General features: G+C 46.8%; 2 protein-coding genes across 3 annotated transcripts; one reads left to right on the top strand and one right to left on the bottom strand.

Moving 5' to 3' along the window:
• Positions 1–327: 327 nt before the first annotated feature.
• Positions 328–6,098, bottom strand: CDC42SE1 (CDC42 small effector 1). Its single transcript, XM_082666845.1, has 5 exons — positions 5,965–6,098; positions 2,496–2,813; positions 1,858–1,968; positions 1,050–1,138; positions 328–779 (listed from the first exon to the last, which is right to left on the bottom strand). The coding sequence occupies exons 2-4, from the start codon at positions 2,547–2,549 to the stop codon at positions 1,064–1,066; spliced, it is 240 nt and encodes a 79-aa protein (XP_082522971.1). The 5' UTR covers positions 2,550–2,813; positions 5,965–6,098; the 3' UTR covers positions 328–779; positions 1,050–1,063.
• An 87-nt stretch (positions 6,099–6,185) lies between these two features.
• MLLT11 (MLLT11 transcription factor 7 cofactor) lies at positions 6,186–11,979 on the top strand. 2 transcript variants are annotated; one of them, XM_082668903.1, is made up of 3 exons: positions 6,186–6,311; positions 6,924–6,996; positions 10,649–11,979. In XM_082668903.1, exon 3 carries the CDS (start codon positions 10,655–10,657, stop codon positions 10,925–10,927), a length of 273 nt encoding a protein of 90 aa, XP_082525029.1. In that variant the 5' UTR covers positions 6,186–6,311; positions 6,924–6,996; positions 10,649–10,654; the 3' UTR covers positions 10,928–11,979. The 2 variants fall into 2 exon arrangements, with proteins under 2 accessions (XP_082525029.1, XP_082525028.1); XM_082668902.1 differs by lacking the exon at positions 6,186–6,311 and having other exon boundaries at positions 6,623–6,996; positions 10,649–11,978.
• The last annotated feature ends 1,495 nt before the right edge of the window (positions 11,980–13,474 follow it).

Genomic DNA, 13,474 nt, shown 5'->3' with positions numbered 1-13,474 from the left:
AGACTTCAGGTTAAGACCCACCTCTTAACTCTTATCCAGTGGGAAACAATAAGGCTCCTGACAGGGATGGGGTTAAGGATAGAGGTAGTAGCAGGATGGGGGTAATTAAGAGAACTCATCTTAAATTGAATTTTTAATTAATTTAAAAAAAAAAGGAAAGATCTTAGGAGCCAGCAATGCTACAGAAACATAGGGTTAGAGGCCTACCTAGAGAAAGACCCTGGTATCGGCAGAGAGATACTGAGGGACTGAGTTTCAAGTCTGAGATCTAAAGAGAAAAAGTAGACTAGCCAGTGGTCACCCTCCCAGACCCTGCTTGACGTCTGCTTCAGTTCATTCCAGGATGAAAGATAAGGGCAGGGAGGTAGGGAGCTTCTCAGCAAAGCCGGCTTCAGCTTTGGTAATCTCACCTACCCACCACATTTAAGGAGTTCCAGGTTAAGAGTTTACAAACATATGGCACCTAGACCGTCATTCAGGAGAAGGGAACTCATCCCAAGTTCCCAGAAAACTCCTATCTCAGATCTGATAGTGTCCAGGGCTTCAGCTGAGCTCCTTCTGGCCAACCAGTAGTCACTTGGTCAGTCCTGCTGCCTTGACCCCCATCTCCAGGAGGGGCTACAGCCAGAGGGAGTAGAGGGAGTCCAGCCCCCAAGCCATTTGAGGCACTATTAGACAGATAGGGAAAAGAGGGGCCCTGGGGTTACTGATTCTAGGGGGGAAACTGGTAGGGCCAGCATCTCTTCTGGACAGGGTGAAGGCTGGACACACAGTGGAACCTGATTAAAGGAAAAAAAGAAGGAAGATTAGCCTTGAAGAAAACCTTAGGGAGAGGGTACCACCTGGTTCACACTTAACTATTTCCACAGTGTGCTCTTTTTTTCTATTTCTACCTGTCTGCACATCCCTTTCTCTCTGCCTTTCTGGATCCTACCTTTTTGACTCTTCCATTCTAATTTTCTTCCTCCCTTCACTTCCCATTCTCGCAGAGGATCACGGTTCTGAGGCAGGGGGCTGGAGGTGTTGGATGGGTTTCTCTAATCACTCACCAGTCGTATTGGAGCTACAAGCCCCTAGAATTGCTCCACGGTCTGTCTCGGTTTCCCTTGGATCTCATCTGCTCCTGAACTGCACCTGTCTGTGAAAAAGCACACGTGAGACCCTCTCCTAAATCTTCCTATGGCACAGTAAAAGAGCTCCCCTGTGCCCTCCAGGGAAGAGGTTGACCCCATCTCCTTGACAATAAAATCAATCTGAAAAGGTTAAAACTAATCTCTATTGCTCCAAGGGAAGTAAGTCTCAATGCCTCCCTTCACAATGACCTTCATGAGGATGAGACAAAGTGGGTCTTGTACTAGTAAGATCCTCTCACAAAGGACTCTCCCATATTTATCTGTGTTTCATAACTGGTGAAAAGATTCCTTCACTACCTCCAAGCCCATTTCCCTTATTTTGAGAGCAGAAATGCATATTAAACATTACTTAGGATAGAGGTGCTCAGCCTTTTCCCTGTCCCAACACTCCCAACCACAATATGACTTACTGTGGCGCTGAGATAGCAGTTCTTAGTTAATAGAAAGAAGGGTTATGGTTTTTGGAAAAAGCCCTCCAAGTAACTATTAAGACATATATATCCTCCATCCGATGAAGAAAAATCTGCTAATTGTAAAGACGAGGGAGCCTAGGACAGAGACTTGAAACGCCAGATCTCAGATTTATGCAGCCTGTGACCAGGACTAGAATCCTAGCTTCTTGCTTCCCATCGAGAATTCTGTTATGCCCCCAGCTTGAACTTTCAAAAAAGGGCACAGTTCTAGGTCACAACCTCATATCAACCTCTCCCCATTCCCTTGTTACCATGGCAAGTCCATCTCCAGCACCCATCTCCCCAGAGCCAATGTGAGTCAGGTGGACAAAATTCATTGGTTCCCCAATCATGGTCCGGTCAATCCGTCTCCTCTTCTTCTTCTGATTGGAGAAGACAGGGAGTTACATCACAGTGGAGGAAGGGAAGAGTTGCAAACCACTAAGGGAAAAGCTAAGGGCCTGGTGGGAAAGGGGATACGGCATCATAATAGGGAAATCACTAGGGTATGAAAGGCAAGGTTAGAACAACATAAACAGAGAGAGGACACAGGCAGGGTGGTAAGGGCAGTGGCCTGCAGAGTGAACACTGGACAAAGAAAGGACATGTCAAAGTCACCTCTGGCTGATGAGGAAACAGTGGGGAAAACTGACAGGTATTAAGCTCCACCTACAACCCCTGTCCAACTCAAAATGGACAGGAAAAAGAAGTGATAGCTAGGACTGTTCACTTCCTCCATCACCCAGTCCCCTTTATTCCATGTACACACCTGCCAGGCCATAGAAGCTATCCTGACAGAGAAGAAGGCAAGAAGTGTGCTTTTTAGACGGTGGATCCTAGACTGATGTATCTATGTCCCAGTATACGGTAACTGGTTTCTGTGTGGTGGGGTGGGGTGGGGGAGACTTACCGGCTGGGGTTTCTCTACCACGCAGCAGCCCAGTTTGTGCCAAAATTCACTCATGTTCCCCGATGGTTCCAGTTTCACGCCTCTGCCTGAGGCCCCAGAGGGCTCTTGCTCTGGTGCCTTGACCGCCCACTCCTCACTCCCCTCAGGTGTAACAACACCCTGGGTTTACTCAGCTGGACAGGTCTAGAGAAAGTGGAGTCCTTGGAGCCCTTAAGCTGAGCGGTGAAGGTCAGTGTCTCAGACCCTGAGAGACTAGCAAGGTCGGAGAGTGGGGTGGGCAAGCAGGCACGAGGTTACGTCTTCCACAGACCTGGAACCCTAGATGAGCAGAAAGTAAAGAGAGGAGAAACTTTAATGAGAAATCCACTCCCCCACTCTTTGAGAAGGCTCCTGATGAGCCCATATCTTCCTGCTCCCCTGTAAAGGCCCTAGTCCTACAACCAACACTAACCTTCTCCAAACATAAGAACCTCCAAGTCTGACTCTCAGAGAAAGGCAAACAACCAAAAGGGCACCAAAGGGTTACGGAACAGTAGCTGCTGGTACCAACGGAGGGGAGAGGAAGGGGGCTAGAAGCTAGGAAGAGAGGATGGGAGGGGACTAAATGATACTGGCAGAAATGAGCGAAGTTTGGGGGTGCTACAAGCTCCACCTCCCTTCCCCCTGGGTTTAAGGCAGAAGGGGAGGGGCATTTAAGTGACTTTGAAGAGGAAATGGTGGTTTTTTGTTCTCACAAACAAGGCCTCCACCCCGACCCTCCCTTTTTCCTTACCTTACCCTGAACACCTAGATTTTCTTTAAGACCAAGAGAGGCCTTGACTACCTAGGTCCTAGGTGACCAACTGCAGCATGTTGGAACCTAAGGCTTCCTACAGTGAGGAATTTCTTCCCTCTCTGTTCCCTGCCCTTTTTCCTCCTCATTTCCCTCAACTGAGATCCAACCCCTCCCAGAAGCCATTTAACAGTTTTTTTATTACTTGACCTTGAGATCCTTCCTGAGGGCTGCCTACACTCTGTTTTATCTGTGTTCTATGTCAATGCACTCCTCTGTGTGCACCTCTGTTTGCACATATGTGGCATGACCCTATGTCCACGTGTGTGTCTTGTGGAGATCATCTGTGCACAGGTTGTAGGTACACGTGCCAGGTATCTTCTGTCCCATGAGGAATCTTTTTCCAGCCTCCCCACCCTCTTCGCATGTCCTGTCGTGCCACTCCGCTCTGCCTCACACCCCATAGGGCCTGGGCCTCCCTCCCTCCCTCCCTCCTCCCCTCATGCTGTGACCTGTTCTCTCTTCCCTCCTTACCACTTCCACCCCCAATCTTCATCAGCCAACCAGACATGAGGAACTTTCCAACAGCATTAGTGTCCAAGGAAGAAATTCCTCCCCTCTTCATTACTGCCAGCCAGGGTAGGGCACATATAGGTTTCCTCTATTTTCACTGCATTCCCCTAGTGCTATAATACAAGCAACCTCAAAGATTCCAAACAGGGCAGTTTCACGCACATTACACTTTAGCCTGAATAGGAATCTCCCCTCCCTCCAAGATTGGAACCCTGATGCTCTGGCACCCTACACTGATCTAAGAACTGAGAGGGTTTCTTCTCAGCCTTGAGATGAGATCACAGAAACAGTGAGACACAGCTTCTGAGGGATGGAAGGACCCGGGAGTCCAGGCTTTCTCTTACTTCCCTTCCCACCACTGGAGGGGAGGAGTAATGAGACAGGGCGGAAGTCAGAACACGGCTGTCCAGAGAGGGGAGCTGTGGTCAGTGGGGAAGTCAGTCAGTCACAGGGTTTGTCGTGCTGGTGGTGGTGTTGGGTGGTAAGGGTTGGGGGGGTGGGAGGGGATGAAGAAAACAATGAAGAATCAGAGGAAACCCCCAACACTACCAGACACGCTGTACTGAGACTGGACTCTCCCCCAACACCCTCCTTGCTCAAAGCTGAGTGAACAGAAGTGGATGGTGGGAGGGAAAAGGAGAGAAGAGGGGGAGGAGGAGAGAGGGAAAGGGGCAGTGGAGGGAACAAGGATGTTTCTGTTCCTTTTCCACGGACCTGGCCAGGGCTGGGTGGAGGGAAAGTGTGTGTGTGGGACTTGGCATGAAATGACCAATGATGGTGAGAAGTGACCAGGAAATTCCATTCCCTAGGACACAGGACATAAGGGTCTCTGAAACCTGGGGGTGGGGTCAGCGTGAGGAGAAGACTGGGCAGGGTGAACGTGGTGGTGGTGGTGGTGAGGGGGGAGGGGAACAGGCCAGAAAAGGAAGTAAGAGTGATTGGCTGCCACTCTCCTTTAAAATATCTAGAGAAGAGTGGGTTGAGGAAAAATGAAGTCCTCAACTGGTCAGCCCAGGAAGAAGAGGCACCTGAACCCACTACCCACTATTTCAACTCCACAATTAAGGGGAAGGGCTGGGTAAACAGTAGGAGGGGTCAGGATTAGATCGTATAAGGCCATACCCTGACTGCCAAGTAGTGCTGTGACTTGGGCCTGAGTCCCAAATAGGAAGGGTGAAATACAGAGCTGGAAAAGACACCAAGGTCACAGGAGAGCTTAAGAGTTTTAAAACTATTGGGGAGTGAGCAGGAGAATGGATGGGAGAAAGGTTCCAGGGAGGAAGGATGTACAGAGGTAGTTCCCTGGTCCTGTTCTAGCCCCAAACCGGTTTTCCCGGTCCCGCTGACTCCAGCTCCAAGGCCTCCTACCCCGCTGCCTGACAAGCCTTCACAAGAAGCAGCTGGAGAGAAAGAGAAAGAGAATTGAGAAAATGGAGCGGGCAATTCTGGCTATGAGCCCAGGGCTGCAGCTGGTCCCCTATGGAGACCTCCAGACATGAGGGCTGCTGCGGGGCTCTAGAGAAGTGGGGGTGGACCCCAGCTTTCAGTCAAGTGACAGGCATTTGCCCCAGCACCAACCGTGCCCTTCCCCAGGAAAGGTCTTGTGGAGGCTTAAGAGGAAACAGGGCTAGGCCCTCAACTCCCCCTGCCCCATAGGTTCAGTCACATAGGCTCCATTTCTGCCCACCCCCGGACTCTACCCAGAAATTCTCTGCTCCTCCCAAGTTTGAACTAGGATTGGGCCTCGCTGTGAATCCTTCCGACTTTGTCACTGTCTGGCGTGGCTGCTTGTCTCAGATTTAGACCTTCCCGGACCAGCTCTGCTTCAGTTTGCTGGCACACGGCAGCACCGAGGTTGGCGAGTCTCAAAAGAGACCTTTTTCCCACCTCCCGTCTCCCCCCAACACTCCAGACCCGTCTTCCCTTCTGCTCTTCATTGGCCTCACCTGCGCACCGCCGGAGCACGGACAGGGACGGCTCCTCACCCGGCGCACCCCTTTTGCCACCGACCCAGCATCTCGACAGCCTTGGACGCCCTCCTCCCCCACCCCCAGCATCCGGTGCGTCTCCGCCTGACTGGGCAGGCGGGGCGCACGGGCCGAGGGACCGAGTCCGAGGCCTCACCTGCTCTGCTCCGGCATCCAGGCGTCCGGCGCCAGCTGGTGGGGGGCTCCCGCTCGGTGCCCGCCGGCGTGGGGTTCCCGGGCTCGCTCCTCGGCGCGGTGGGGGAGCCGAGGGCGGAGCAGCAGAGGTGCGGCTGGCTGAGGGCGGAAACGGCCGCGACGCGATTACGAAACCCGTCCGGCTGGGAGCCGGGCGCACAGCTCCCCTCTGGACTGAGGTGGCGCTGCAGGACGGAGGGACGTGGGAGGGGCCTCGGAAGCCCCCGAGGGCCGCCGCCCCTGCCGGGAAAACCCGGGAAAGCGGACCCTCGAGGAAGGCCTGGCACGCAAGCTGGACCCTCCAGAATCGTGCGTTCTGTTTGCGCGTCAGGCGTTGCGGGGCGAAAGGAAGCGGAGCCCCCAAATCCTTCGGCCCCAACCGAGTTCAGAGATTGGCAGAAGCACACGCATCCCCGATGTCCCTGTGCCCTACCGCAAATGCAATAGGGCTAGGTTTATTTACCCATTGTGAGGGTGGGAAGGCAAATCGGGAGGTACCGAGGGAGAATTTTTGTGATTCTCAAAAACAGTTCGGGTGACCTGAAATCCTTAAATTGGAGAATAAAGGGACACTCCTCCACGTTGTCTAGAGTCAAGACTTTTAATCCATAAACCTAAAATTAGAGGACAATTAACTACTCATTCATTACACCCTCAGTCTGCACGGGGGAGCTGGAAGAGCTCGGGAATCAGACCAATAAGCCTACGGAGATGCTTTAGTCCTGTCTCCCTCCCTCAAGTGTTCTGGAACCTATCTTTTGAATTAGCCGAGTCAGGCCGGGAGGGGGCGGGGAGTCCTTCCGCCATTCTTAGGAGGGGCTGCATTGCAGGGGGAGACTGAGCAGACTGACTCAGTCACTGAACAGAGAGGGAGTGAGAAGACAAAGCCGTCAAAGCCCCAACAGCTTTCTTGTTCTCCAGCCCAGAGCAGACATCGGAGCCCTCGAAGTACTCCCTCCATCTTTGGAACACGCTAGTAATTCACTGATAACAGGTAAACGAAACCGGGGCGGGGGTGGTGGGGCGGCGGCAAGGGGCTGAAAAGATAGTCGGTGCTTCTAGTTAGGTTGAAGACCCCAAATGAGGATTGGGTTGGGGGACAGTTCAAGAGGAGCGAAGGCGGCGCTGTGAACAATAGGCAGTTATTCACAGTTTTACATCTTTGCTAAGATCTCCATCCATGCCTTATAATCCTTTACACAGATATTAATTTCTAACAATTTACATGTAGTTATTTCTCAGCATTTATCTCATTTCAGTTGTCAGTTTGCCTATAACATTGTCCTGAAGATAATAAAATTGTTAATTTTATTATCTTCAGTTTAGTAATCTACATCTTCCTTTTCAAGCTGTCAATTTGTTCTCCCAGCTTTTTGATGAATCTCTAGTCCTACTGTACCACTCTAGCCTCTACTTCCCTGTATCTTCAAATGTTTTCTGTTGTGTTCCATTGATGTGTCTACCCTCACCCCAAACTTATTTGTCTCCATAGGAAGGAGTTTGGAGGGAGAGATACGCGATAATATTGAGATTAATCCTGATCTTTCTTTTAACAGTCTCCTCCCATTCCCAAACCTTTTCTCCAAAGAAAGAGTCGGTTTGAGGTAGGAAGGTAGGGGCTTCTGTGTTGGAGAACTGCCTGATCCCATACTGAAATCAGTACAGTCCACAAGAGCTAGGTATGGGGGCAGATTCTGGAAAAGGAATGCTTATTTGCAGCAGAATGAGACACATAATGAGATGCCAGAGAGGTTCCATTCCCCTCCACCACCATCCCTTGTCCTCCCCTCTACAGTGGCAGCATGACACAGCAAGGCCCTGTTGGGTAGGCCCTAGAGTCCCACTGAGGATCTGGACAAAGGGTATCTGGGCGTGTCTGTGTGGCTCAGAGAGAGCCACTTTATGCTATGTATTTGCTAATTGTGTATCTCTAAGACTAGACAGTGATATTTAGAAATTACCTTTGCCTAAAATACCTGAATAATTTAAAATGAAGGATAGTGGGAAGCATTTATTGAGCATATATTGTGGTACAAGGCACTGTCCAAGCCCTTTAAGATAAGTAAATGAGAGATATAAAGATAGATGAGCTATGGGTAGAAAATATTTGGGGAAGAGAAAGCTAGCTGAAATGGGACCCTGTGCAAATTTTGGGTATTTGGGAATTAAATCCATACTATATTAAATTTAAAATGTTCGGGTATTTTAGCGTCAATTTTCGGTGCAGTCAATGTTCTTGACTTGATTTTAAATGCTGTATATACTTGATTGAGTGCCTTTCCGAAATGCATTTGGTACTCTGTACACGTCTCTGAATCAATGGCATGGCTAGAGATTTTGGACCTTTTAAGTTAATATTTTGTACAATTTCCTTTACCTTTTTTAATTGCAAGAGAAGCTCTGCCAGACATTCAGAATTGTCAGGACAGTTTTTATACATATACTGGTTGAAGAAAAGGAGTCAGTTTGTCAAAGAGCTTTTTCCCTTTCTCAGATCCTATCTTCCTCTCTTCTGCCTTTGCATTTTCACCATTCATATCAGAATCACACTTAACCCACTGAATAGCTGTTCTTCAGGAACTAAGAATTCTTGCAAGTTTTGAGAATATTGGTATAGGATTATAAAAAGCTGCAGGCAACTATCTATGTATAACACATCAAAAAAGAATCAAGACTGGAAATTATGAGACCCTATCCAAACTGACTGGATAATTTCTAAGGTGTTTTCTAGTTTTAAAATTCTATGCTTTTTTTCCCCCCTATGATTCTATTTTTTAAAGAGCCTATTATGTGCCCAGCATTATACTAAGCTCACTCTGGAGGGGACTGGTAAGGGAAGGGATACAAAAGAAGCCAGCTAGATTGGCAAACAACTAGTACTGTTAGTTTAAAAAAATCCCCATGGGAAGAAGTCAATAATGCTGCTGACGCCTAAGGTTTGCTTCTTACAATCTCTACAGTCCCAGACTAAGCCAGGGTTGGCTGGTTGATAGGAACAACATTTTTTGTAGCTTTCTGTGCACATGCCTCTGCAAATTACTGTGGAGATGATCAGGGCTGAATATCATAGGATGATGACCTCACCTTTTCAACATGCTCCCCCACGCTTTTACAGTCCTCGAATTACCCTCCTTTTAAGCAGCTTGTCTGCTGAGTAATGCTCAGCTCCCAGGGTTTATTTTGGAGCTTGAACCTAAGAAGAAAAAGAGTAACTCTAACATTAAAAACATCCTGGTCTACCCACTTACCATTCCTAAAGCCCCTACACTCACACATAACTGTATTCTAGATTAAGGCCTACTTTTTCTGCCACATTATATGGGGGCATTGTGGAACCTACTTAAGGCCACTATTTAGGAGTCTCAAGGCCTGGTGAGAGCCAATGGACTCTGTTGGAGGAAGGCCTTGTGAAATGGGGGTTCTATTTTTGGAGGCAGTGGAATGTTCTTTCTGCTCCTTTGGGAACATTTCAACTAATGCTTCTTGCCCCTTCCCTTGGTTAGTAAGCAGCAGGGTGGGGGCTGCAGGGAGATATAATAGTCTAAGTTCAGGGTGTGGGTGGAACGGGCAGGAAAGGTGAGAGAAGTACTCATTAAAACATGGAAAAGTATCTAATTCTGTTAAAAGACTTTCTCCTTCCAATCTAAACTTTACTTTCCTTACCTGAAATTTCTAATCCATTTGCTCTATCATCAGGTGTATTCTAGCACTGGGTCAGAGAAGCAATCCTGTTATGGCATAGAAAAATTCTTTTAGCACCTGCATTTTGTTCTGAAGGGGAGGTAGGCTAGAGAGAAATAGGCTGTTCAGGTTTATCTGTGGGGTTTTAAATGGGAGTGGCAAGGTATTCATTGTATTAAATACTAAGGGAAAATTAGTCAGCAGCCTTGAGTGTCTTTTGTGTTTAAAGCCCAGCACTTGTGAAGAAGGTACAAAGTAGACTGGTTTTTACCCTTGGGGAAACTCTCAGTTCCTTGAAGGAGATAAGATTATCCCTATACAAGACATATAACAGTGATCTGTAACCCCAAACTGATATAGTCAGGTAAAACTCCACAGGCATTGTGGGAGATACTGGAAGAAATAGGGTAGATGGAGCTGAGTTAAGTTTAAGGATGTCCTCCAGGAAGAGGTGAGTTTACAGTAGGGTTTAGAAAGCAGGGAGGAAAATAGAAAGTAGAAAAATCATGGAAACCCTTTTCAGAGGTACCATGACCTATTAAACGAAAGGCAGGAAGAAATCAAGAATATGAAATATAATAAGAGTTCAGGGGAAAGATTCCTCTAGGGACTTGAATGGAGTCTTGAAACTTGGATAGTATTTTAAGGTGGAGAGTGGAGAGAGTTAAGACAGGAATAAGCATAGCTGTAGCAGAGAACGTACTACTGCTAGGAAGAATGGGGCCAGATTCTGGAAGGCCTTGAAAACCAGACCCAAGCAGTAGGCAGTAAATAAGTCATTCCAAGATGGGGAGGAGTTAGGAAATGGTAGAAAATGGTAATAGAGGAAGATTCCTGAAGCTTGTCCTAGGGAACCTGGATTATGTACAGAGGCAAATGGGGATGTAAAGTTTCTCAGTAAGGAAAGGCCATGGGCCGCAAAGAGGTGGCAATACCATGAAGACTGATAAGTGGTTTCTTTCTAGGAAGTTATGAGGGACCCTGTGAGTAGCCAGTACAGCTCCTTTCTTTTCTGGAGGATGCCCATTCCAGAACTGGATCTGTCGGAGCTGGAAGGCCTGGGTCTGTCAGATACATCCACCTACAAGATCAAGGACAGCAGCGTTGGCAAAACAACGGGGCAAGCATCCGGAGCAGAGCAGGAGAAAAACCCTGAAGGCGATGCCCTCCTTGAGTACAGCACCTTCAACTTTTGGAGAGCTCCCATTGCCAGCATCCACTCCTTCGAATTGGACTTGCTCTAAGCCCAAGACCTCTCTCCCACCACCTTGCCCTCCTTTCCTGCCCTTTCAAGCCCCTCCTTTCCACCCTTTTACCCTATCAGTCTTGCTCTCTCCCCTCTATTGTGTTGAGGTGGTGCTGATGAATCTGCCAGAGTTGTGATTTATTTATTTATTTATTTTATTTATTTATCTATCTTTCTTTCTTATCAGTTTCTCTCAAAAACCCTCAAGCCACAAAGTAAAGGGTTCAAGCAATGGAGTATTGGGTCACAGGGATTCCTTTCCTCCCCCCCAGATATTAATTCCAGAAAACAGGCCTGATGAGGGCACCAGAGAGTAGTATGGAGTGCAAAATGGAGGACTGATTTTTTTACTTCATTTTAATCAGCTTCAGAGATTGCTCAAACCTTCCTAATTTCTTGCTCCAGGCCAGTAAACACAAATATTTCTTCAAGTGTTGATGAAAACCCTCTAAGTTTCAGTTTGAGATTATCTGCTCTACGACTGTAGGATTTCTAAAAGGCTAAGGTGGTCCTGCTCCTTCCTGTAATACACTTTTTCTCAGAGAAATTGGGGATAAAGGTTTAAAAGAGGAAATAATACATCATGGGAGATGACAATAGGGGAAAGCACTGAATCATTTCAGAAATAGATATGCTCTCTCAAAAGGGTTTTCCTTCTGCAAGCTTACTTTACAGTTTTGCTCCTGTCGGCTGAAAACTCTAGCTGAGGAAAACCACTGGGATTTCAAATCTTAAGATGCAATCCTGCTGACTATTATGATAATTTGTAGGGTATTATTCAGTTTCTAAAAGGCCTAGGGTTTGGTCCTTAGTATTTTAGTTTTGCCCTCCTGCATTTGCAATGTAGAATAATGATCAAATGGGCCTCAGGCACAGTTCTTCAGCTACCTTGATACCATGAAATGAACAATCAACTCTGACCCTACACCTTGTCTCCACTCCTTCTGAAATTATTGCTGCTGATTTGTGCTGCCAGTTAATCACTTCTTTAATAAAGACATTCAATCCCAGGACTGGATTCTAGTTTTCTCTCTTCACAAGGAAGCAGTATAGATCTCAAAAATTAGCCTTGCTTCCAAGTTCAGCTTATATATTTTATCTAATATTCAACTTTGAGGAAGGGTTTGAGTAGCCTTTATACATTAAAATGATGAATTTCAAGTTGAACAGATAGATAACAAGGGTGAAATCAGCTTGAAATTATTTAAAGTATTTTGGGAGAAAGCTGTAACCAACCACTCTTGTGCTTGCCCACTGACTACCAGTATCTGAGGTAACAATTCCAGATGCCTCAGAAGGCACCTATGGCATTAATTCTGCACTGCATTATCTCAGCCTGGGTGCCTAACAAAATAAACGAATTAACCCAAATACATTATCTGCTTACTTATAACTCACCTCATTAAAAAAAAAAAAAACTATTTGGACTAATTTACAAGTAGTTTATGGGTGCCTACTATATGAGACAGAGTCGGACAACAGAGAGGTTGTAAACAAGAATGAGAATGATTTTGACCTTCAAAAAGGGAAGCTGCAAATACCAATTTGGGCAGTATGCCGTAAATCCTTTAAAGTACATGAACAGGATCTAGAGAAATTCAGAAAAGGGGTGGATTAGTAGTTTGGGATTAGCAGATGTAAGCTATTATATATAGAATGGATAAACAACAAGGTCCTACTGTATAGCACAGGAAACTATATTCAATATCCTGTGATAAACCAGAATAGAAAAGAATATAAAAAAGAATATATGTACAATTGAATCACTTTGCTGTACAGAAATTAACACATTGTAAATCAACTATATACTTCAATAAAATAAATTACAAAAAAAGAAAGAAATCCAGAGAAGGAGGTATCATGTAAATCTTCCCCGTAGACTTTGAAAGGCCCACCACCAACGACAAAAGCCAAAATCGAATAGAGTGGAGCAGTGATATGTCCTCTATTTTTACTTATTTTTGAAGGTCTTCCTTCCCGACTTCTCGCTGTCCTTTAGTTCAAGGAGAACGGTGGGTGGAGATGGGAATCAACTGTTTGGTAAATAAAGTACTTAAATGGATTTGCAAACTCATGCTCCATCCTCTTCCAAGCCCCCCACAAAGAAATGACTCCGTGTTTCAATATTCGCGCTGACAGCTTGGCTCTGGGCTCCTTACATTAAGGCTGTATCTGGAAATGTGGCCGTCCGGCACCAGAGCTCAATTCATGCGCAAAGCCAGCAATGTCCCAAACATCTTCACCCGAGGTTGAGACAGAGAAATAGGGTTTTCTCATCAACCCTAAGGGTAGCCCCCTAAAAACAAGCAAGAGAGAGCAGGACCGATGCAAAATCCGATTTCTCAGCGGTTTGCGGGGCTCTTGGCGCCAAAACAAACCATCGGGTCCGTCCCCTGCCGGAACTATAAGACACGTAATCGATAATACTCCGCCTCGCTAAATAGTCCTGTCTAAAATGTCTCGGATACACACTATTTTACCTCAAAGCCCTTCCGGGAATAGAAAATGAGGCTCTGGGGTACATCACCCTTCTGTTTGAATGCAA

The sequence above is a fragment of the Grampus griseus genome (genome assembly GCF_964374135.1).
Source record: "Grampus griseus genome assembly, chromosome: 1".
Lineage (NCBI taxonomy): Eukaryota > Metazoa > Chordata > Mammalia > Artiodactyla > Delphinidae > Grampus > Grampus griseus.
The sequence above is the reverse complement of the archived record's forward strand: the minus strand, read 5'-3'. Positions and strand labels throughout refer to the sequence as shown.